Source organism: Podarcis liolepis (assembly GCF_965112155.1).
Source record: "Podarcis liolepis genome assembly, chromosome: 6".
In the NCBI taxonomy this organism is placed as follows: Eukaryota; Metazoa; Chordata; class Lepidosauria; order Squamata; family Lacertidae; genus Podarcis; species Podarcis liolepis.
In genome coordinates this window covers 98,795,112-98,816,853 of record NC_139559.1, presented here as the reverse complement: position 1 = coordinate 98,816,853, position 21,742 = coordinate 98,795,112, and the positions used below count along the sequence as shown (strand labels likewise).

Genomic DNA, 21,742 nt, shown 5'->3' with positions numbered 1-21,742 from the left:
TTGGTGTGCTTTTCTTTAATTGCTAAATTCCCCAAAAGGAAAACAAATAAATGAGAGAGAGAGATGCACCAACAATGTCTTTATGAAGGAAGGACACACACCTGTAACAGGGAGTTGCAACAGTATATCCTATATCATCAGCTATGACCACATTTGGAATTTGAAAACCAGCCCAACCGTGATGAAACCAACCTTCATCTCATACTTGTTTTCTTGATAGGAGCTATATGTGACGTTTTGGAACATTACAAATCCATCTTGACTAGGTGCATTCACTACATTGCCATAATTTCGCCATAATACTGGAACCACCAATCTTCCAAGCCTTTATGTACTCTTCACGGGACACCCAGCCTTCTGCAGCCTGCTGCCACTTGGCTGCCGAGGGACGCGCTGAACAGAGCCTTCACGGTTGCTGGGATCTAGCAGAGCTTGGTTCCCAGTTGCTGCAGAGCTGGTTCTTGTTCTCCCTGCAGGAAAACAACGGGATGCTAACTGCAGAGCTGTATTGTGACCAACTATCAATTGCTAGCATTGCTCAAATACATAAAATTTGCCCAAAGTTTATCTACAACACGATATACTCTTAAGTTTGCTCCTTTTTGCTTTTATTATTTAAATTTAAATAGCAAGTCAAACATTAAAAAGCAAGTTAACACATGTAAATAAACACAAGCTGTCAGATCAGTAGTTAACATAGCAGTCCATAGATATCACTCTTACTACTTAACATAATATGAGTAATTGTCTCTTGTCTTTCACTCTGTCTTACTGAGGATCATGAACAAAACTATACTTCACCTAGTAAAGTATGTGGGTAATATTCAATATCAGTCATAGAGTAGACCCAATGAAATCAATGGACTATTCTGAGTATTACCAATGTCGGATATCATCCTACAGGATTATGGCATCAAGAACTTTGTTGTTTGAATAAGAAATTTTAAAAGCCAATTTCTTTGTGGACTTGTGATGTCAGCCTTCTCTGACCCATATACAGTGGTGCCTCGCAAGACGAAATTAATCCGTTCCGCAAGTCTCTTCGTCTTGTGGTTTTTTCGTCTTGCGAAGCACGGCTATTAGCGGCTTTAAGAAAACAAAGAAACAAACTCGCAAGACGTTTCGTCTTGCGAAGCAAGCCCATAGGGAAATTCGTCTTGCGGAACGACTCAAAAAACGGAAAACTCTTTCGTCTAGTGAGTTTTTCGTCTTGCGAGGCATTCGTCTTGCGAGGTACCACTGTATTTATTAATTTGGTCCTATATGCCAGATAACATGTTCTTAGTACCTAAGAAGGTGGATCAGTTTCCCCACCCAATTATGGGCAAGTGGTCATACAAACTGTGGTCATTATGAAATTCTCACTGGGTGCTGCTCATTTAAGGTAACCAAATATTATTACTAAAGGATCTTTTGGTAAATCATGACCAACAATACTGCCAATAGTGTTATTTAAGGTAACCAAATATTATTACTAAAGGATCTTTTGGTAAATCATGACCAACAATACTGTCAATAGTATTATTTCTGCCATAAGAGTTCCAGTATTTGTGGAAAGGTTGCAGAATGTGAAATATGTTTACTCTAGAGGCTTGAAAATGCTAGCACTGATCTCTCACTTTGTCTTACTAGTGTTAAATACCATCTGAATAGTAGTTGTGAGCTACAGTCTGACCAAATATTTAAGGAAAGCAGCACACTAAGCCAGACTGAAAGAGGAGCTCAGCTCAACATCAGCAAAGGCTTGCTTCATCCATCAACACTTATTCAGAATTCTTATCCTAAACTTTACTTTTACAAACAGTAACTCTCCAGGTAGCATAACCAAGTCCACCATCCATTGCCTCTGACCGTCAATACTCCCTGCAACTGGCAAGGGGCCTAAAGCCAGCAGAGCTTCTCTCTGTGTATTCCTCCCTCTTTCCTCACCATACAAAAAAATATTCTCCCTGCTGACATCATCTTCGATTCTTGGCATAAGAGAGAACTGCTCTGCATTTAGGAGTCCTGGGCCTCCTCCAAAATAGCAGGACTATTGAAAGTAACAATTGCACAACACACACTGAATTTCTGTTAAAAGCAGAAAAGCTTGCACTTCCTCAAACAATTCAGCAACTCACATCCCTCCCAACTGACTGGTGGGGCTGAGATTCAAGGACACCTTTCGTCTAGATGTCCCAGCTTCTCCTCACTGGGTCCAATTTTATGACAAGGTATTTTTTCCCCTTACCATTTGCATCAAAGTGAGCAACTATGTGGCATTTCAGGGTGAAAACATAGTTCTTCTAGTACATAATAATTTATCACAATGCTTCAGAAGGGTATATTTCAGATTCCCAAATTAAGATCTAGCAACTGTTAAAAGATGGTATTCTATGCTCTTGGCACTATAATACTGAATGAAGACATATTCAGGCCTATCTAAAAAAGTAATACTGTAAGCCTGCAACTTACGCGGGAGTAAGTTGCAGGGGATAATGCCAAAATCACATATAGCCAAAGCAGACTGGATGCAATGGCAGGTGGGAGTGCCAAAGACTTTTCTCCTCATATGCCAGCCCCCTTTCTGCCCCCATTTTTTAATTTTATTTTTATTTTTTGCCAAGCACATAAAGCTGAATGTGCACAAGTTAAATCATGCATGTAAGTTGCTGGCTTGCTGTATTTCCAAACAGCATCCACAGAAGTTACTGCTACGCTAATATAATATAATGTAACACTAATATAACAATGCATATAATAGCACATTGTGTCACCATCACCACGAAGTGGAGAGAACAAGGTAAAAGCAAATCCCGAGCCTTAGGATTCCCTGGGACTCTGGTTTCCAGGGCTGGAGGAAAAGGGTGGGGGTGGAAGTTGATCATCTCTGGCGCCATCTCCCAAGGAAAGCTATACAGTTCTTTGTCACTTCACAGAACTGTGGAGCTGAATGTGACCATGAGGGTCATCTAGTCCAACCCCCTGCAATACAAGAATTTTTTTGGCCAGTACGGTGGTACCTCGGGTTACAAACACTTCGGGTTACAGACTCCACCAACCCGGAAGTAGTACCTCAGGTTAGGGTTTACCTCAGGATGAGAACAGAAATCACCCGGAAGTAGTACCTCAGGTTAAGAACTTTACCTCAGGATGAGAACAGAAATCACGCGGTGGTGGAGCGGTGGCAGCGGGAGGCCCCATTAGCTAAAGTGGTACCTCAGGTTAAGAACGGACCTCCAGAACAAATTAAGCTCGTAACCAGAGGTACCACTGTATTTTCCCCTTTCATAAGAGTCCATCATTATGTAGACTTGGAATTTTTATTCTGAATGTATCTATCCAAACCCTTGTGCTATTTGAGAAATTTGTTAAAGTCCATCCTTTATGTTATATACCAAGAACTCCAATCAAAATCTTAAAGCAGGAATCAATCCTCCTCCGATGTTACTGTCTATATGGAAATCTGTTTCTATTCCTCTCCAAGCCTTCCTCCTCCTCCAGAATCCAGTCTCTCTACATGACCCTCAACCATAGGAACCAGTCAGCCATTCAGGGAATCCAGTTTCTCACTAGGCTCTCCTGCACACACATAGAAATGCCAGATACTTTCCCCCAGAGGGTGAAGTGGAAGCTGTAGGAGGCTTTTCATTTGTACAGAGAGGTAAACCCTTTCTACCTCAAACATGATTAATCCTGATGGGGCAGGTGGCTTACCAATGGCCTTTACCAATTCAGCTGCAGGGTGGATCCCTCGACTTCCCCAGAGGGCATTACTGCTCCTAAGTGTCTGCAGCTTCCTTCTGCAATTCCAGCCTGAGACCTCATGCTTCCTGGTGCACACAGAGCACTGAAGGGCAAAGAGCAGCCACTGCCAGCTGCAGATAAAACTGCTGGGAAGCAAGGAAGGGACAAAGAGGGACAGGGCAGAGGAAGGCGTCTCTCTCCTGTGTATATGCAATGGCACACATACAACACTCAACTTTATATTGCCACATGCATACAAAACTGCTCTTGAAGGATTTGCCCAACGTTTTCAAGAACACTGAATTCAGGTATCAAAAAGAATGGACAGAACATTTTAGCCCAGAAGTCTGAATTCCGAAAGCTGAAGATTCCAACGCTGTATCTTAGGATGAACAGAAAAGGAAACTGTACAAGGACTCCAAGCTCAGCCAGAGCACCTCAGAAAAGTAACTCAGCCAGAGCTTTCCAGAGCACATGACAGCACATGACAGGCTAATGCATTTGACAAAGGGGCCTCTGCACGCATTGCAATGTTCAGGTGTGTCTGGACCAGGCTACCGTGATCCCAAGCAGCAAAAGGCACATGGGTGGCACAATCCGAAATAGCTAAATCTCGGCATGTCACGGGAAGGCCTTCCTCTGTGGACGCAACCCGCTCTGCCTTTTTGGTCTTGACATGCAGCCCCCTCAGAAATCACCAGAAATGTGAGTCCCCTCTCCTGCCAAGAAGGTGCATTTAGGATACGCCCAAAAGAAAATATACCGTCTTCCACATTCTCTTAATAAAGTGGTAGTAGTATTAAAAGCTTCCTATGTTTCCTCCCCCCAAATGCCATCTCGTTAAAACTGCAATGAACACTACACAGTGTTAATTTTGTATAAGTTAAAGTACTAACCACATTTACTTGGAAACAGGTTCTGCTGAAATCAATAGTACTTACTATCAAGTAAATGTGTTTAGGACCTGGAAACAAGAGAATAACTTTTTGAAGGGGATTCTCTTTTGGTCACAGAAGGCTGAATTAAAACCCAGTAGGTAACGAACACACACAACCTGCAAAAGGAGAGAACAGGCAGCAAGAAAACTGGAAAGAGCCAGGGGGACCTTGAGAGAGAGGCGAGCAAGCTGCCGCAGGACTGTAGACCACAGCCTTAGAAACTCTTATTCTCGGAGGTCGAAGGGCAGAGGAAAGTGAAAGTGGTGCAGGGATTTTACTGGTCTTGGCAGAGACAAATGGGGGCTCTAATTCAAAGAGAGACACAGAAACAAATTAGAAACACCACATGGCGATAGACACAGAAACAAACTTGCAAATGCTCAAATATCCCAACAAATGTTCAAAGATGTATGACTTGAATGCTTTGTTACACAGGGTTATGTAATCATGGCTACAATTCACAATTAGTGGAATAATTCTGCATAGATACTTGTATTATGATCTTTTAGCCAGGTTGAAGGATTTAGGAGGAAACAGGGGCTATATCACCTCTATTTCAATCTCTTCAGTTGTCTTCTTGCAATTCTAAGCCATTATGTGATGCACCAAAGGATCTTGATTTTGTAAATATGCATATGGATTTCTGTGAAATGTTCCTGATAAGATACTAAATGACAGAAGCATAAGCAATGCATTGGATCAATTTTGCTCCATTCTACTTACAAAGAGGCACATGCATGGAGAGAAGAGAAAACAAGGCTCACAGGGCAAGGTAAGAAGGAACCTGGTTCTGTTGTAGCAACCTTCATTGTGGCCGTGACCCCACTGACCCACAATGCAGAATGAGGGGCCGGCACAGCTTGGGGGGATTCCTTTGTGCAACAGGGTGAGAAGAGATTCCACAAAAGAGGCATTCGTCTTTCTCCCAGACTTTCCTCAGTCTCAAAATCATTTCCTTCTCTCAACAGTCCTGAATCACCTAAATATGTTCATCCCAACCACTGCACAAGATAACTCACTTACGTGTGGTTAGGATTTTGTGTTTCTGGAGAATGAACTTATACTGCCTTTGTTCTAACTCAATGTAGTGTGGTAAAACTGACACATAAGATCTCTTTAAAGAATTATAATAATCATGATGTCATTATTATTCAACGACTTGCTTCAACTTGTTCTGGAGTCGCTCCCATCACCCCTGATCATGCTGGCTGGGGCTGATGGGAGTTGTAGTCCACATCATCTGGAAGGTGCCCAATTGGCTGTCCTTGCCCTGAGCAAGAGTGGCTGACAGATGTTAACGCCTGATGCTTCACACCAGTTCTACCTCTGTGTAAAACCATTCACCGCCTGAATGGCTCCCTGGTATCTTTCAGGGCTGTTCAGGAACCTTTTAATATTGCTCAGGCTGTATACCTCCGCTAAGCCAAGGCTAACGATTCATCAACATGTATTGTCACAACGTTACCAGAAAAAAATACTGAAGGTCTTTTATGATCACATAAAATAGCAGGTCATATATTCCTATCCAACATTGCTGAAAAAGTGTGGAACAACATGGGACCAGATACCATAAACATAGGAACTAAAATCTGAAACTAGTGATTTCATGTCAAAAATACCCAATGTGAAAAAGAGGCCTTGCTCCCAAAGGATTGGGAAGTGAGCAATAAAACATCTGGGAGATGGAGGCAGCAAATTATGAGCTATTTCATCTAATGCTTGATCCACCTATATTCGTGGAGACATTACTAAAGAAAGAAGCACAAGCTTTGTTCAAGAAGTGTTAGCATGACTTTTGAAAAGGCAAGTACTGCACCAGCAATCCTCTGAGTGTTAACAAGCATGTTAATAGAGGAAGATATTATATACCGTATTTTTCGCCCTATAGGACACACCGTCCCATAAGGCGCACCTAGTTTTTTTTGGGGGGGGAAATAAAGGGGGGATTTTCCCCCAGGCGTGGGGCTGGGGCGGGGGAAGCCCGAGCTTCCCCCGACCCCAGCCCCCAGAGCAGGCAACTCTCCGCAAGCCGTGGGAGCCCAGCGCTGGGCTCCCGCGCCTTGCGGAGAGCTGCGCGAAGCCTGGAAAGCGAGAGGGGTCGGTGCGCACAGACCCCTCTGGCTCTCCAGGCTTCAGCGAAAGCCTGCATTCGCCCCATAGGACGCACACACATTTCCCCTTCATTTTTGGAGGGGGAAAAGTGCATCCTATAGGGCGAAAAATACGGTACTTTGAACTCACAAATATCCCCCCACCATAGTGGCAAAAGTTCTCCTCATATGAATCAGTAACTGATCAAAGAACAGGAAAGAGGATAGATGCAGGATATAAGCTGCAGAGTCCGCAAGGATTTGGAGTGACTGGTAGCATATAATGCAGTCATAATACAATCATATAGATAATTTATGATAGTATTTAATGATGCCAAGCAAATAACCCAATGAAGCAGAATGCTAATTTGTGAGCAAGCAGGTAAGGGGAGGTAATAATGAAAAGGCTCCTTAGAAAGAAATTTCCTCCAGACCAGGGGACGGTAAGAAGATAAAATAAACAGTTCAAACAATTAAAACAGGGTCCTGAAACCCAGAAAGGCATCCAAATTGCAAGTTGAGAAGCTTAAAAAGTTAGAGTGTTTTTTTAAAAACATTTAAAAATAGCAGATAAAGCCTTTTTGCAGGAGCAATGCCGAGCCTCTTTATATAGATCCCCGTTGTGCCACCATCTTCCCAGCTAATCTGTAATTTGATTTATTGGAAATTATTGCTTATTTCTGGAGCTTTTTAATAGGTTTTATTGGATTTGCTGGTTTTGTAACTGGATTTGTAATGGCTTTTAGCCAAATACAGTAAATGATTGATTGAAAGTATTTAAGTAATTTGAGTCAGGCGTACAGCAGTTCAATAGGAGTAAGTGGGGGAAAATAATTTCAACTTCTGTACACTGATGAGGCCTGAACTGGTAGTGATTAACCAGGAAAGAAATTGGGAGGCCGTGCTGCACCTCTCAAAGAAGATGTTGATGCAACTGCTGTGAAAAAGACAAATTCCAGGCTTGGGGTTATTTATTTATTTATTTATTGTGTCCACCGCCCTTCCTTGAAAGCAGCCCAAAATGCTTGTCTGGTGACCGTAACGTATATGGTGAAAACATGGGTGCCAATTTGGGCCTCTGCCTTCCTACCCTATACATGTAATATGAAGCCTTCAGCTTGCTAGACTGTTTCATCTGGGTACCAGTTTGAGTCTGTAATGCCTTCCATAATCAATTGTGTGGTCGTAGCTGAGAATACATTCCTGGTTGACCCATCTCAAAAGGATACCGTGAAGCTGGGAAAGATGCAGAAGAGGACCACCACCATGGCCAAGGGAGTCGGAACATGATTCCCATGGGGAAAACTAATGTACTTGGAACTTTTTGGTTTAGAAAAGAAAGGAAATTATTGGGGTGGGAAAGCATGATAAAAGTTTATAAAAATTATGCATGTTGTGGAGAAAATGGATAGAAAGAATTTTCTTTTAATATTAGAACCAGAGCCATACAATGAAACTGTGTGGAAATGAATTAAAAATGAAACGTAGGAGCGGTTCCTAAAAAGCGTTCTTCAAGTAGTCGTTAGCTAGAAGCACAAAGCCAAATGATCATCTGAAGCCAAATGGATGAGACCTGTTCTCCGGATATTATCCAGGTTTTGCAGCAAGCTTCATCAGTCTATAATGCTAAATAATATAGAATACAGAATGGCATTCCAGTTACAATAAACGAATGCCCACAAAATACATGCAATACAGTGGTACCCCGGGTTACGCATGCTTCAGGTTACATACACTTCAGGTTACAGACTCCGCTAACCCAGAAATATTATCTCGGGTTCAGGTTGCTTCAGGTTGAGAACAGAAATTGTGCTCCGATGGTGCGGCAGCAGCGGGAGGCCCCATTAGGTAAAGTGGTGCTTCAGGTTAAGAACAGTTTCAGGTTAAGAACGGACCTCCAGAACAAATTAAGTACGTAACCCGAGGCACCACTGTACCCATCTCATGTTGTGTTTTAATCCCTCAACGCGTTTCATTCAAGACAAAAGGTGCTCACAGGCACAGCAAATGAAGACACTACGGAATGGAGAAACTGGTGATACCAAACATTTAAATACATTGCAGGAGCTTGGAATCCTGTTAGCATATAGAGTTTGGGATATACTCGCCGTATAAGACTACCCCCGCCCGCAGCTAACTAGAGGCAGCCCCCCCCCCCGCAAACCTAAAGCCCGCCAAGCGCCGCCGGGGCAGAGCGTGCACCCCTCCGCTGCCTCTGACGTCGCAGCAGCAGCAGCAGCCCGAGGTGAAGCGAGTGAGCCCCGATCGGCCGTCCAGCAAAGCGACGGGCTGCGCTCACCGGCTGGTAGTTCTGGCAGTTGTGGGGATGCTCAGCTCCTTGGAGCCCTGGCCGAAGCCGCGCACCACCTTGCCGTGGGAAGGGGAGGCAGCTGCAGTTGCTGCTGCTTTGGGAGGCGGCCAGGGATGGAGGTGGGGGGCGGCTCTTACCATCCTTCTGCCTGTCGCTGTTCCAAGTTAGCTGCCGCTGCCACCACCATATCCGGCGTATAAGACGACCCCTGACTTTGGAGAAGATTTTCCAGGGTTCAAAAGTTGTCTTATACACCAGAACATACGGTACTCACTGGCACAGCAAATGTAGAAACTGGTGATACCAAACATTTAAATACATTACAGGTGCTTGGAACAATGTACACATGATAGAGATTGTTGATAAGGAAATTTGTATGCATTTAAATATATTACAGGTGCTTGGAACAATGTACACATGATAGAGATTGTTGATAAGGAAATTTGTATGGTATTAGCAAATTTAAAAACTCAATTAAAATCACAGAAAATGGACAAGTTGGTGCAGATCACAAAGGAGGAGTTAAACACTTACACTGAGGAGATTAAGAAATTGAAAATGCTGAAATTTAATAGGGATAAAAATGATTATGCCCATAACAACATATACTGGTGGATTAAGACGATAAAAAGGGTAAAATCCAACCCAGAAGACTCGACAGCACTAGACCACGTGATTTCCCTAGTGATTATGATTCTACCACTGCTTCCAGCCACAGTGACAGCAAGACGGAGAGAGACAGGGAATTGCAGCTTAAGTCCAGCGGGCGTTATCCGGGTTTTCGCAGGAGCCGGGGAAACGCCCGTCCAGGAGGAAAGGATTCCAACAGAATCATTAGTTGTTAGTTTGTCTTCTGACGAGTAAATTAGAGTGGAAATATACTTGAGAAAGGATTGGGTTTTGTGCCCACACCTGGCTATTCCGCCTTTCAAACTCGCGTAGAAGTTCATAAAAGCTTAGAGACTTTTTTGCAGGCGAGATATACCAGCCTACTCCCATTGAGAATTAAGTCCTGGTTCAATCCTGTAACACACAATCATTATATCCAAACATATCAGTCCTTAGTGTTAAGAGATATAGAGAAAATCGAGTGGAAGAAACAGTATAAATCCTTCAATTTGTCTAGGGAAGAAAACAATATTCTTAAAGAGATTTCTGAGAAAAAACATCTCGTTATTAAACAAGCGGATAAGGGAGGGGCCGTTGTAGTTTTAGATAAACAAGTGTATGAATAGGAGACCTTTCAACAGTTGAGTAATCACAATTATTATCAACCCGTGAATTATGATCCAACTAATGAGGTCAGACGTAAGCTTTTATTGGTAGTCCAAGAGGCGTCTGCCCTTGGTTTAATATCTGACCAGTTAGCTGAATTCTTAGTACCAGAACATAGTCGTGTTCCAATTTTTAATACAGTGGTGCCCCGCAAGACGAATGCCTCGCAAGACGCAAAACCCACTAGACGAAAGGGTTTTCCGTTTTGGAGGTGCTTCGCAAAACGAATTTCCTATGGGCTTGCTTCGCAAGACGAAAATGTCTTGCGAGTTCCTGCGGGTTCCCCCCCCCTTTTTTCCAAGCCGCTAAGCCGCTTATCAGCTGATCCGCTAAGCCCGCTAAGCCGCTAATAGTGCTAATCCGCTAATGGGCTTGCTTCGCAAGACGAAAAAACCGCAAGACGAAGAGACTCGCGGAACGGATTCTTTTCGTCTTGCGAGGCACCACTGTACCCTCCCCAAAATTCATAAAGGGATTTCCCCCCCTCCTGGCCACCCCATTATCTCTGGGTCTGGGTCCCTCCTTGAGCCTGCAGGACAATTTGTGGATTCAATCCTTAATCCTTTGGCAATAAGAACCCCATCCTACATTAAGGATACTCAACATTTTATTTCTGTCATAGAAGGTCTCGCTGTTCCCCAGGGTGCTATATTAGCTACTTGGGATGTTGAAGCTTTGTATACTAATGTTTCACTGGATAGGTTACGATCCCTGGTTGAACAAATACTGCGTGACAACAAAACAATAATCAAAATGATCCGCTGGTACATGTGTTATTCAATCTGTTGGACCTTATTCTTGAAAATAATTTCTTCCGCTTTAAAGAACAGTTTTATTTTCAATGCAGGGGTGTGGCGATGGGCGCCCATTGTGCACCATCCCTCGCCTGTGTCTATATGCGGTATTTTGATTTAGAATATATTTTGAGTGATTCAAATCCATTTAGGAAGCATTTATTGGCTTATTATCGTTACATTGATGATCGTTACATTGATTATTTTATTTTTGTTTTGGACCAGGATATATTCTTGGAATTTGACATTTGGTTAAATCAATGTGATACAGCTTTAAGATTTACTGGTAAAAAGAGCGAGGTTAGCATTTCCTTTCTAGAAGTTGAATTATTTTTTGTTACTGAACATAATGAACATGTCATTAATTTATGCCCATTTTGCAAACCTTGTTGTTGTTCTTTAGTCGTTTAGTCGTGTCTGACTCTTTGTGACCACATGGACCAGAGCACGCCAGGCACTTCTGTCTTCCACTGCCTCCCGCAGTCTGCTCAAACTCATGCTGGTAGCCTCAAGAACACTATCCAACCATCTCGTCCTCTGTCGTCCCCTTCTCCTTGCGCCCTCCATCTTTCCCAACATCAGGGTCTTTTCCAGGGAGTCTTCTCTTCTCATGAGGTGGCCAAAGTATTGGAGCCTCAGCTTCACGATCTGTCCTTCCAGTGAGCACTCAGGGCTGATTTCCTTAAGAATGGATAGGTTTGATCTTCTTGCAGTCCATGGGACTCTCAAGAGTCTCCTCCAGCACCATAATTCAAAAGCATCAATTCTTCGGCGATCAGCCTTCTTTATGATCCAGCTTTCACTTCCATACATCACTACTGGGAAAACCATAGCTTTTACTATGTTGGCAAGGTGATGTCTCTACTTTTTAAGATGCTGTCTTTGTCATTGCTTTTCTCCCAAGAAGCAGGCGTCTTTCAATTTCATGACTGCTGTCACCATCTGCAGTGATCATGGAGCCCAAGAAAGTAAAATCTCTCACTGCCTCCATTTCTTCCCCTTCTATTTGCCAGGAGGTGATGGGGCCAGTTGCCATGATCTTCCTTTTTTTGATGTTCAGCTTCAGACCATATTTTGCGCTCTCCTCTTTCACCCTCATTAAAAGGTTCTTTAATTCCTCCTCACTTTCTGCCATCAAGGTTGTGTCATCTGCATATCTGAGGTTGTTGATATTTCTTCCGGCGATCTTAATTCCAGCTAGGGATTCATCCAGCTCAGCCTTTCGCATGATGAATTCTGCATATAAGTTAAATAAGCAGGGAGACAATATACAGCCTTGTCGTACTCCTTTCCCAATTTTGAACCAATCAGTTGTTCCATTTCCAGTTCTAACTGTAGCTTCTTGTCCCACATAGAGATTTCTCAGGAGACAGATGAGGTGATCAGGCACTCCCATTTCTTTAAGAACTTGCCATAGTTTGCTGTGGTCGACACAGTCAAAGGCTTTTGCATAGTCAATGAAGCAGAAGTAGATGTCTTTCTGGAACTCTTTAGCTTTCTCCATAATCCAGGGCATGTTTGCAATTTGGTCTCTGGTTCCTCTGCCCCTTCGAAATCCAGCTTGCACTTCTGGGAGTTCTCGGTCCACATACTGCTTGAGCCTTCCTTGTAGAATTTTAAGCATAACCTTGCTAGCGTGCGAAATGTGTGCAATTGTGCAGTAGTTGGAGCATTCTTTGGCACTGCCCTTCTTTGGGATTGGGATGTAGACTGATCTTCTCCAATCCTCTGGCCACTGCTGAGTTTTCCAAACTTGCTGGCATATTGAGTGTAGCACCTTAACGGCACCATCTTTTAAAATTTTAAATAGTTCAGCTGGAATACCATCACTTCCACTGGCCTTGTTATTTGCAGTGCTTTCTAAGGCTCATTTGACTTCACTCTCCAGGACGTCTGGCTCAAGGTCAGCAACCACACTACCTGGGGTGTACGAGCCATCCATATCTGGAGTACTGTGTCCAGTTCTGGGCACCACAGTTCAAGAAGGACACTGACAAACTGGAACGTGTCCAGAGGAGGGCAACCAAAATGGTCAAAGGCCTGGAAACAATGCCTTATGAGGAACGGCTAAGGGAGCTGGGGCATGTTTAGCCTGGAGAAGAGGAGGTTAAGGGGTGATATGATAGCCATGTTCAAATATATAAAAGGATGTCACATAGAGGAGGGAGAAAGGTTGTTTTCTGCTGCTCCAGAGAAGCGGACACGGAGCAATGGATCCAAACTACAAGAAAGAAGATTCCACCTAAACATTAGGAAGAACTTCCTGACAGTAAGAGCTGTTTGACAGTGGAATTTGCTGCCAAGGAGTGTGGTGGAGTCTCCTTCTTTGGAGGTCTTTAAGCAGAGGCTTGACAACCATATGTCAGGAGTGCTCTGATGGTGTTTCCTGCTTGGCAGGGGGTTGGACTCGATGGCCCTTGTGGTCTCTTCCAACTCTATGATTCTATGATATCCTTCTGGTATAATTCCTCCGTGTATTCTTGCCACCTCTTCTTCTGATTCTGTTAGGTCCTTTCCACTTTTGTCCTTTATTATGGTAATCTTTGTACAAAGTGTTCCTTTCATATCTCCAATTTTCTTGAAGAGATCTCTGGTTCTTCCCATTCTGTTGTTTTCCTCTATTTCTTTGCATTGCTTGTTTAAGAAGGCCTTCTTGTCTCTCCTTGCTATTTTTTGCAAACCTACTGATAGGAATTATTTACTTCATTATCATTCTAACCATCCAGTCCAATTAAAAAATAGTCTCCCGTTCAGCCAATTTATTAGACTTAAAAGAAGTTCTTCCCTTGATACTGATTTTTTAAAAAAATGCTGCATCCCTTTCCTCTTCATTAAGAGATAGAGGCTATCTGGAGGAAATAATTCAAACGGCCTTTGAAAGGGCTAAAAGAACTTCTAGGCAGGAATTGTTGGTAGCGAAACACAAAAACAATCAGGACAGGATTTTTGGTTCTATAGAGTACAACTATTTATCTTCTTCTATTGAAAGAGTGATTACGAGGCATTGGCACATCATTCCCCATATTCCAGGCTGTGAAAATGTGCCCATTTTAGGCAAAAGGCGTACTAGATCGCTTAGGGACATTCTTTCCCACACTGATCTACTTGAATACCATAATGACGACCCACACACTACGCTGAAAGGGCATTATAGATGCAGTCATTGCACATGTTGCAGATTTGCTTTGCCCATGAAATCATTTACCAACACAATAAATGGGCAAAAGATTGTCTTGCAACAGTTTACAAATTGTTCTACAAAAAATTGTGTGTACTGTATCTGTTGTGCTTGCGGGCTTTTATATGTAGGTCCTGTGCAATCAGGACTGGAATTTATGAGCAAAGGTCCAAAATATGCAATGCTTGCCTACATTAGTCCAGCATTTCCAGAAAGAGGCCCATACTGAAAATGACCTGAGTTTTTTCATCCTGTGGACTTTAAAAAAACTACCTTTTAGATCTGTTGATGTAAGAAGAGCCTCGATACAAAAAGAGTACAAATTAATATTTCAACTAGGAACCTTGTTTCCAAAAGGTTTGAATACTGAATTTGACCCTGGTTGTTATATATAAATCTATTTTTGTGTCTTTCTTTGTTTAGCAATAACAGGGAAGTGTTACTGTACCTTTAACCATGTACGAATGTGATTATTGATTCCAAGCACCTGTAATGTATTTAAATGTTTGGTATCACCAGTTTCTACATTTGCTGTGCCTGTGAGTACCTTTTTTCTTGAGTGAAATGTGTTGAGCGATTAAGTAAGATATGACATGAGATGGGTATTGTGTGTATTTTGTGGTCGTTCATTTACTGTAACTGGAATGCCATTCTGTATTATTCCATATTATTTAGCATTATGGACTGATGAAGTTTGCTGCAAAACCTGGATAATATCTGGAGAACAGGTCTCATCCATTTGGCTTCAATTGATCATTTGACTTTGCGCTTCCAGCTAACGACTACTTGAAGAATGCTTTTTAGCAACCACTCCTACGTTTATGGCTTTGTGCTTCCAACGACTATTTGTTCCAGCTATGTTGACATACTTATTGCATACATAACCAGTACAGCAATGAGAGAGACACTGGTACATTCTATGTTTATGAGTAGCTCCAGGCTTGGTTATGCACACTGCACTTTAGTTTGCTCACTGTCTAGTTGGTTTATGAGGTTATATACTTATTCTAGTAAAATTGTTGTTTATATTCATACGCCAGTTCTGGTGTTGTTGGAAAGAAAGTGAAGTCAGCAGCCACTTCTCTGTTCCAAGCTTTGCCTTCCAAAAGCTGCTTTTCCAATAACAAAACAAAAAAAGAGGACTATTTTGTGTGCACTGTGTAATTTTATGCTTAATTCAGAGGAGCCACAAATGTCAGGCTGCAGCAGTTGCTCCTCTCCACACAGCAGCACTCTTCTCCTCAATCAGAAAGATGGGGGGGGGGAATGAGGGCTCTTTGCTTATTTCAATGCCCCCTCTCAGCCTTAAAAAGCAAGATCTATAGTCCTGACGTGACAAGAGTGCTACAATGAAAGTGGGGAGTAGGTGAACAGGAAGGCAAGATCTGGGCAACTTTTAGCACAGCTCAGGGTGGTAGATACAATATCAGAGATGGGAGAAATTAACAAGCAAGCCCAAACACAGAATAAATCCAGGGGGTTGTATGTAGGACCTCGGCCTTTGATCAGTAGGAAGCCATCCAGTTAAGTGGTCTAGCGCTGCAGACTCCAGTACGGACCAGAAGAATTAACAGATCATTAGGTATGTGAATGCATGAATGAATGCTCACCAACATGCAACCGAGAAGGGCCCTGAAAGAAACCAGAGGGCGGCCTGTTGTGCTCAGCTCCCCACCTCCTGCAAGCTTGTCTCCTGTTGACCCACTTTCTTTCCTTCTCACACGTGTGCCTTCATCTCAACTGCCATGTCTTCCTAGTGGCTGAACAGCTTCCCCATAGTCTTCACAGTTTCTACCGCAAACTCACCTTTTCTGTGCTGCCTTCTAGTACTTAGGCCTCATCTCCCTGGTCCTCTGCCTCCCGCTTTATAAAGCCTTGTTTTTGCCCTTCTCTTGAATGAGACTGTAACCCAGAAACCAGATTATATCCAGTGCTAAGCACAAACCTGGTCCGTGTCCGCTTCTCTGGAGCGGTACATGTACTTGAGAGCAGTACATGTGAAAAGGATCTAGGAGTCTTGGTTGACCACAAACTTGACATGAGCCAACAGTGTGACGCGGCAGCTAAAAAAGCCAATGCAATTCTGGGCTGCATCAATAGGAGTATAGCATCTAGATCAAGGGAAGTAATAGTGCCACTGTATTCTGCTCTGGTCAGACCTCACCTGGAGTACTGTGTCCAGTTCTGGGCACCACAGTTCAAGAAGGACACTGACAAACTGGAACGTGTCCAGAGGAGGGCAACCAAAATGGTCAAAGGCCTGGAAACGATGCCTTATGAGGAACGGCTAAGGGAGCTGGGCATGTTTAGCCTGGAGAAGAGGAGGTTAAGGGGTGATATGATAGCCATGTTCAAATATATAAAAGGATGTCACATAGAGGAGGGAGAAAGGTTGCTTTCTGCTGCTCCAGAGAAGCGGACACGGAGCAATGGATCCAAACTACAAGAAAGAAGATTCCACCTAAACATTAGGAAGAACTTCCTGACAGTAAGAGCTGTTCAACAGTGGAATTTGCTGCCAAGGAGTGTGTTGGAGTCTCCTTCTTTGGAGGTCTTTAAGCAGAGGCTTGACAACCATATGTCAGGAGTGCTCTGATGGTGTTTCCTGCTTGCCAGGGGGTTGGACTCGATGGCCCTTGTGGTCTCTTCCAACTCTATGATTCTAATTGCTGTGAAGGGGCCTTGGCTAAGAACAGACAGTGCTATGACATAAAATAAGGCCACCAAAGAACTACTGCTTCTGGTCAACATAGATATGCTAATTAGAAGCAATAATTCTGAACTATGACAGGCAAAATGTTCATTCCTGAACTGTAGAAGAACAGTAAACAAGGTGAACAAAATTGTATCTGCTCTAATAATGTTAATATTTACTGATCTTTCAAATGCTGCCTGAGAAACAGACATAAAGGGTGATCTGGAATGTATATCATATTGGGACTGCAAAGCTCAATGCACTTTGACAAGTCTAATTGAAAATCAAAAGAATTTACTTCCCAAGAAGCCTAGTTAGGATTAGACTGAACGCAACACAAGAATGTACAGTTGCATTTTATTGAAAACTTGCTGACTCAGCAATAGCTCAGCGGCGGAGCTTTCCCTGACATCTCCAGGGGAAAAGACACACGTGAAACCCAGGAGAACAGCTGCCGGTCAGTGTTGACAACACTAAGCTAAACAAATGGCTGACTCATAACAAGAGGGTTTCCTATAGTCCCAGGAACAGGATGTTATCTACAGCTTAGAAAGTGGATGTTAAAAATCAGTAAAATAAATTCATGCAGAGAGTGGCACTTGTTTTTTTAAATCTTTGGTTTTAATGGATTGTGTGCAAAAGAGGATCAGGCTTGAGTGATATAGAAAATATCAGAGGTCAGAAAATGGATATTTCACAAATTCTAATTTCAACTGCATAGCAAAGAGAGTAGTTTTTAAAATGGCTTTATACTTTCAAAGATGTATAACTTCAGTCAGATTTGTATGATTTATACAATTCTCAGTTTGCAACTTGAAAGCTATTAACATATGGAAAGAAAATGATACTGTAGACCCATCCTAGCAGTTTAACATCTTCTTCAAATTGAGAACTGACTGTGGAAAATAATCAAAATGTAGGAGAGGTACTCAGATGCTTAAAGATACTCTTATCGTTGCTACTAGTTTCCCTGGCACAAATTAAGCCCTGATGAGCAGCAGCCTTTAACAAGCACCTCTTTCCTTAAGGGATGGGGCACCACTAACCTCGCGCTGGCTCAGGAGCAGCCTCAGCACTGACAAGCCTCTGCCCAGCACACATGGAGCGCAGCATCTGGAAAACAGCCAAAGGTGCCACATTCATGCGCAAAAGGTCCAGCAGAATCCTAGAAGGGAACATAGGTAGACATTAAAAGTACTACACTAACAATTCATTGTCTGGAAATTAGATTTCCTGATTTGTTTCTTGTTGCTGGGTTGTTGTTTTTTGGTTTCCCCCCCAAAAACGCAGACTGCAGTTCACATTCTCTTTATTTTATTTTGTCGTCCAACGTGCAGCTCCAACCCACAACCCTACGATTAAGAGTCACATGCTCTACCGAATGAGCTACCCTACAGTCAATTAGTCTTGAAACAGTTACAAAAAAATGTCCTGCAAATTCAAATTCAGTGCACAGGTATTATCCCCATATTGTGGACTGGACTGGAGACAATGTGGCTTACAACATACCATTTATCCCCACAAGGTGCGTGAGCTTTCTGGTCTGTGGGCCTAAGATGACCTTTAAGCCATGTCCACCTGCCCTACACCAGATGTCATATATGATGCCAGGTGTGAGGCAGGTAATGCTGTAGCTTTGAAACCCCACATAATCAGCTGATTGTTGGGTCTTGGAAAGTACTGAGCACTAAGCTTGACAATCAGCTGGTTGTCCGCATTTTGTTGGCTATGCCTTTGCATGCATGGGCAAAAACGCACCACCCGACTCCGTTATGTCCCTTGGCTGTCAGGTGGGCAGCCCCACCCATTTTTATTTTTATTGTTGTTGTTATATGCTGCCCATCTGGGTTGGCCCATCCACTCTGGGTGGCTTCCAGCAAAATATTAAAACACAAAAAAACTCAAACATTCAAAACTTCCCTGTACAGGGCTGCCTTCAAATGCCTTCTAAAAGCCAGAGAGATGTTTACATGGGGCAGGGGGAGATAGCTCAGTTGGTTAGAGCATGGTGCCGATAACACCAATGTTGGATCCCCATACGGGACAAATGCGTATTCCTGCTTTGCAGGGGGTTGGACTAGATGAACCTGAGTGTCCCTTCCAACTCTACAATTCTATGATCCTATGGCTGCCTGAATCCAGTTCCACAGCCCTGCCGGGAACTATCATTCATACTGCAACTGAGACTGACAGAGGGAGTGGCTTACAGAAAAACGTTGAGCATAAGAGGTAAAAAACGAAGGTCCTGGGAGCTCTGAGTAACACAGGCAGGAGTACCTCTCTGCTGCCAGCTAATGCGGATTCCTCTAAGAGTGGTAGCTTTGAGCAGATGCCACTTATAGACTACTCTGGGCTCCCTGACCCCATAAGATACTCTTTCCTGCTACATAATATAGTTGGGGGCGGGGCGGGTGGAATTCAAACATGTCACATGTAGTGCCTCTGACTCCTGTGGTTGTGGGAGCACTTAAGAGGAGTGCCAAGTGGCACTATTTCACTTCCTCTGCAATGTTATGTAGTGGCATTGGAGGGAGTCACCATCAAGGGACAGGGGCCTCTGAACAGCTGGCAGGCGAAGGCTTCCTTGCTCCCACAGGGAACTGGTTGCTTTTCGTGAAGCTGGTGCTGTTCTGTCCTTGCTATGACTGTCTGTGCGGTTTCAAGAGATCTTCTGTGGGTGGTGTTAGAATTCCTGCTCCATGATTGCTGTCATGGGATTGTTGTCCTTCACATGACAGTGTATGTTTTGACTCCACAGAGTGGGAAGTGACGGAGACAGGATGTTTGTGTTACTGTGTTCCGTGAAGGGGGACTATTGACCTTTGTTCTTTTTCTTTGCTGTCTGATGCTAGAGAGAGAGGGAGCCATGTTGCAGTGCTCTGTGTTTATATGTAAATAAAGTAGATTAGCCAAAATGCTGTGTTGCTGAGGTCTGTTATGCAAACTGCGAACACTCTGTGGATCCCTAAGTGTGCCGGTGTCTGTTGGCATCGGTCGCTGTGATGTTCGGGCAGAAGAAAGCTTTTGACACTCCCGAATGAAAGACCAGGAGGGAGAGAACATGCCAGTCGGGCATGTGCCTCTGCCAGGGTCCTACTCAAGTGTAGGACGAGCTCCTGACATGTGGGTGGGTGTTATTCCATGAATGCTTGTTTTATTTAATAATGGGTTTACACGCACCCCTCCAGCTTTTCACCTGTCCTTATTTATCTGCAGCCTGCCTGGAGTCCCCTCAGGGCGAAAGGCAGGGAGTAAAGAACAAGCGGCAATTACAGTAACCATAGTCTGGCTTAGCAATGCGGAGCCTTTGATTCCCCCTCCGGCTTTTGCGTGCCGCCTTTCGCGCGAGGGTCGCGGGGCGGATTACAAAGGCGCGTCACGTTACACCGCCCCTCCCCCCCGCTCACTTGAACACTTCCGGGTCGAGGCCGCTCCCCGCCGCCTGCGCCAGCTCGAACAGTTCTGCCTCTTCCGCCGTGAGGAGCTTCCTCCGGGGGCGAGGCGCTCCGGCCCCCGCCTTCGCCAGCCCCGCCGCCCCCGCCGCCGCCTCCGCGCCCGGGCCAGACATCGCCCCGCCAGCCGGCGCGAAAGGCATGCTGGGAGCGTCGCCGCGAAGAACTCTGGGAAGCGAAGTGGGTCGGAGGCGGGGAGGCGAGTCGCGCACGCGCGGCCCCTGCGCAAAAGCCCCGCGCTCCGGGGAAGCCGGGAGGGAGCAGCCCCGCGCGCGCGCGCGCTCAAGGGGCCGGAGGCCGCCCCACCAGCCAGGCAGCGGCCGAGGAGCCTCGGCGGCGCGGAAGCAGCGCCCCCCCCCGGGCTGCCCTCGCCTGAGCCCTCGCTGCTGCTGCTGCTGCTCAGAAGGGGGGGGGGGGCCCGCTCGCCGGTCTGGACGAGGCGGACCTGGCAGAAGTCAAGCGGGGGGGGGGGCTTCTCCCTCCCTCCCTCCCCCCGCCAGGAGCGAGGGGCGGCCCTGTGGTGCAGGATCGGGCTGCGGACGAGACGCTTGAAAGAGGACAGCCTCGCCCTGCAGTTGTCTCGTAGACCCTTGGCCTCCTGGCTTCGGCCTGGGGAGAGGCCCTCCCTGGACCCGAGGCTTGAAGAACTGCTGCCCAGTGGTCAGGTGTCCAAGGGGCCTGTGGCCGTACAAATACTGTGGCCCTACTCTTTCTAGCTGGTGCTAGGTCCTGTGGTGGTCATACTATGAGGTCCTGCAAGACTGGGTTCTACAGTGGTACCTCAGGTTACAGACGCTTCAGGTTACAGACTCCGCTAACCCAGAAATATTACCTCGGGTTAAGAACTTTGCTTCAGGATGAGAACAGAAATTGGGCTCTGGTGGCATGGAGGCAGCAGGAGGCCCCATTAGCTAAAGTGGTGCTTCAGGTTAAGAACAGTTTCAGGTTAAGAACGGACCTCCAGCAAATCAAGTTCTTAACCTAAGGTACCACTGTACTTAAATTGCTGGAAGCCTACTTATTTCTAAAGGGCCTGTCCAAAATACCTTCTGGGGGAAAGGAAATTTCCATGCAGATACTTTCCAAATTGCAATCCTATGTCAGAAATGAGCACCTCTCAGCTTAGGGCTCCTTCAAATGATCCATTTAATGAGCTTTCTTTTTTAAAAAATACATTTTTATTATCAATTTCAACATAACCAATTATCAAACCATATAATTGCATACATTATTCCCCCCTTTCCCCCTCCCTCCCTCCCTTCCATCCCTCCCTCTCCTCCCCC

At 44.5% G+C, this 21,742-nt stretch overlaps 2 protein-coding genes across 2 annotated transcripts in view; one reads left to right on the top strand and one right to left on the bottom strand.

Annotated features, from left to right (window-relative positions):
- Positions 1 to 21,742, top strand: part of TNFSF4 (TNF superfamily member 4) — a 49,787-nt gene that overhangs the window by 3,455 nt on the left and 24,590 nt on the right. The gene's annotated exons all lie outside the window — the stretch shown is intronic.
- Positions 65 to 20,614, bottom strand: LOC310708630 (mitotic-spindle organizing protein 2A-like). The gene is made up of 4 exons (XM_083507264.1): positions 20,415 to 20,614; positions 18,054 to 18,172; positions 4,832 to 4,969; positions 65 to 470 (listed from the first exon to the last, which is right to left on the bottom strand). Exons 1-4 carry the CDS (start codon positions 20,600 to 20,602, stop codon positions 328 to 330), a joined length of 588 nt encoding a protein of 195 aa, XP_083363390.1. The 5' UTR covers positions 20,603 to 20,614; the 3' UTR covers positions 65 to 327.

Bases quoted from the DNA above. Each gene is read 5' to 3' on its own strand.
- LOC310708630 (XM_083507264.1), bottom strand. From the start codon at position 20,602: ATGCCTTTCGCGCCGGCTGGCGGGGCGATGTCTGGCCCGGGCGCGGAG. The intron at 4,970-18,053 runs GTTAGTGGTGCC...TCTTTGAATTAG, and splicing joins TGCTCCTGAGCCAGCGCGAG to AGCCCCCATTTGTCTCTGCC. The intron at 471-4,831 runs GTCCCCCTGGCT...GTTTTCCTGCAG, and splicing joins TTGCTCGCCTCTCTCTCAAG to GGAGAACAAGAACCAGCTCT.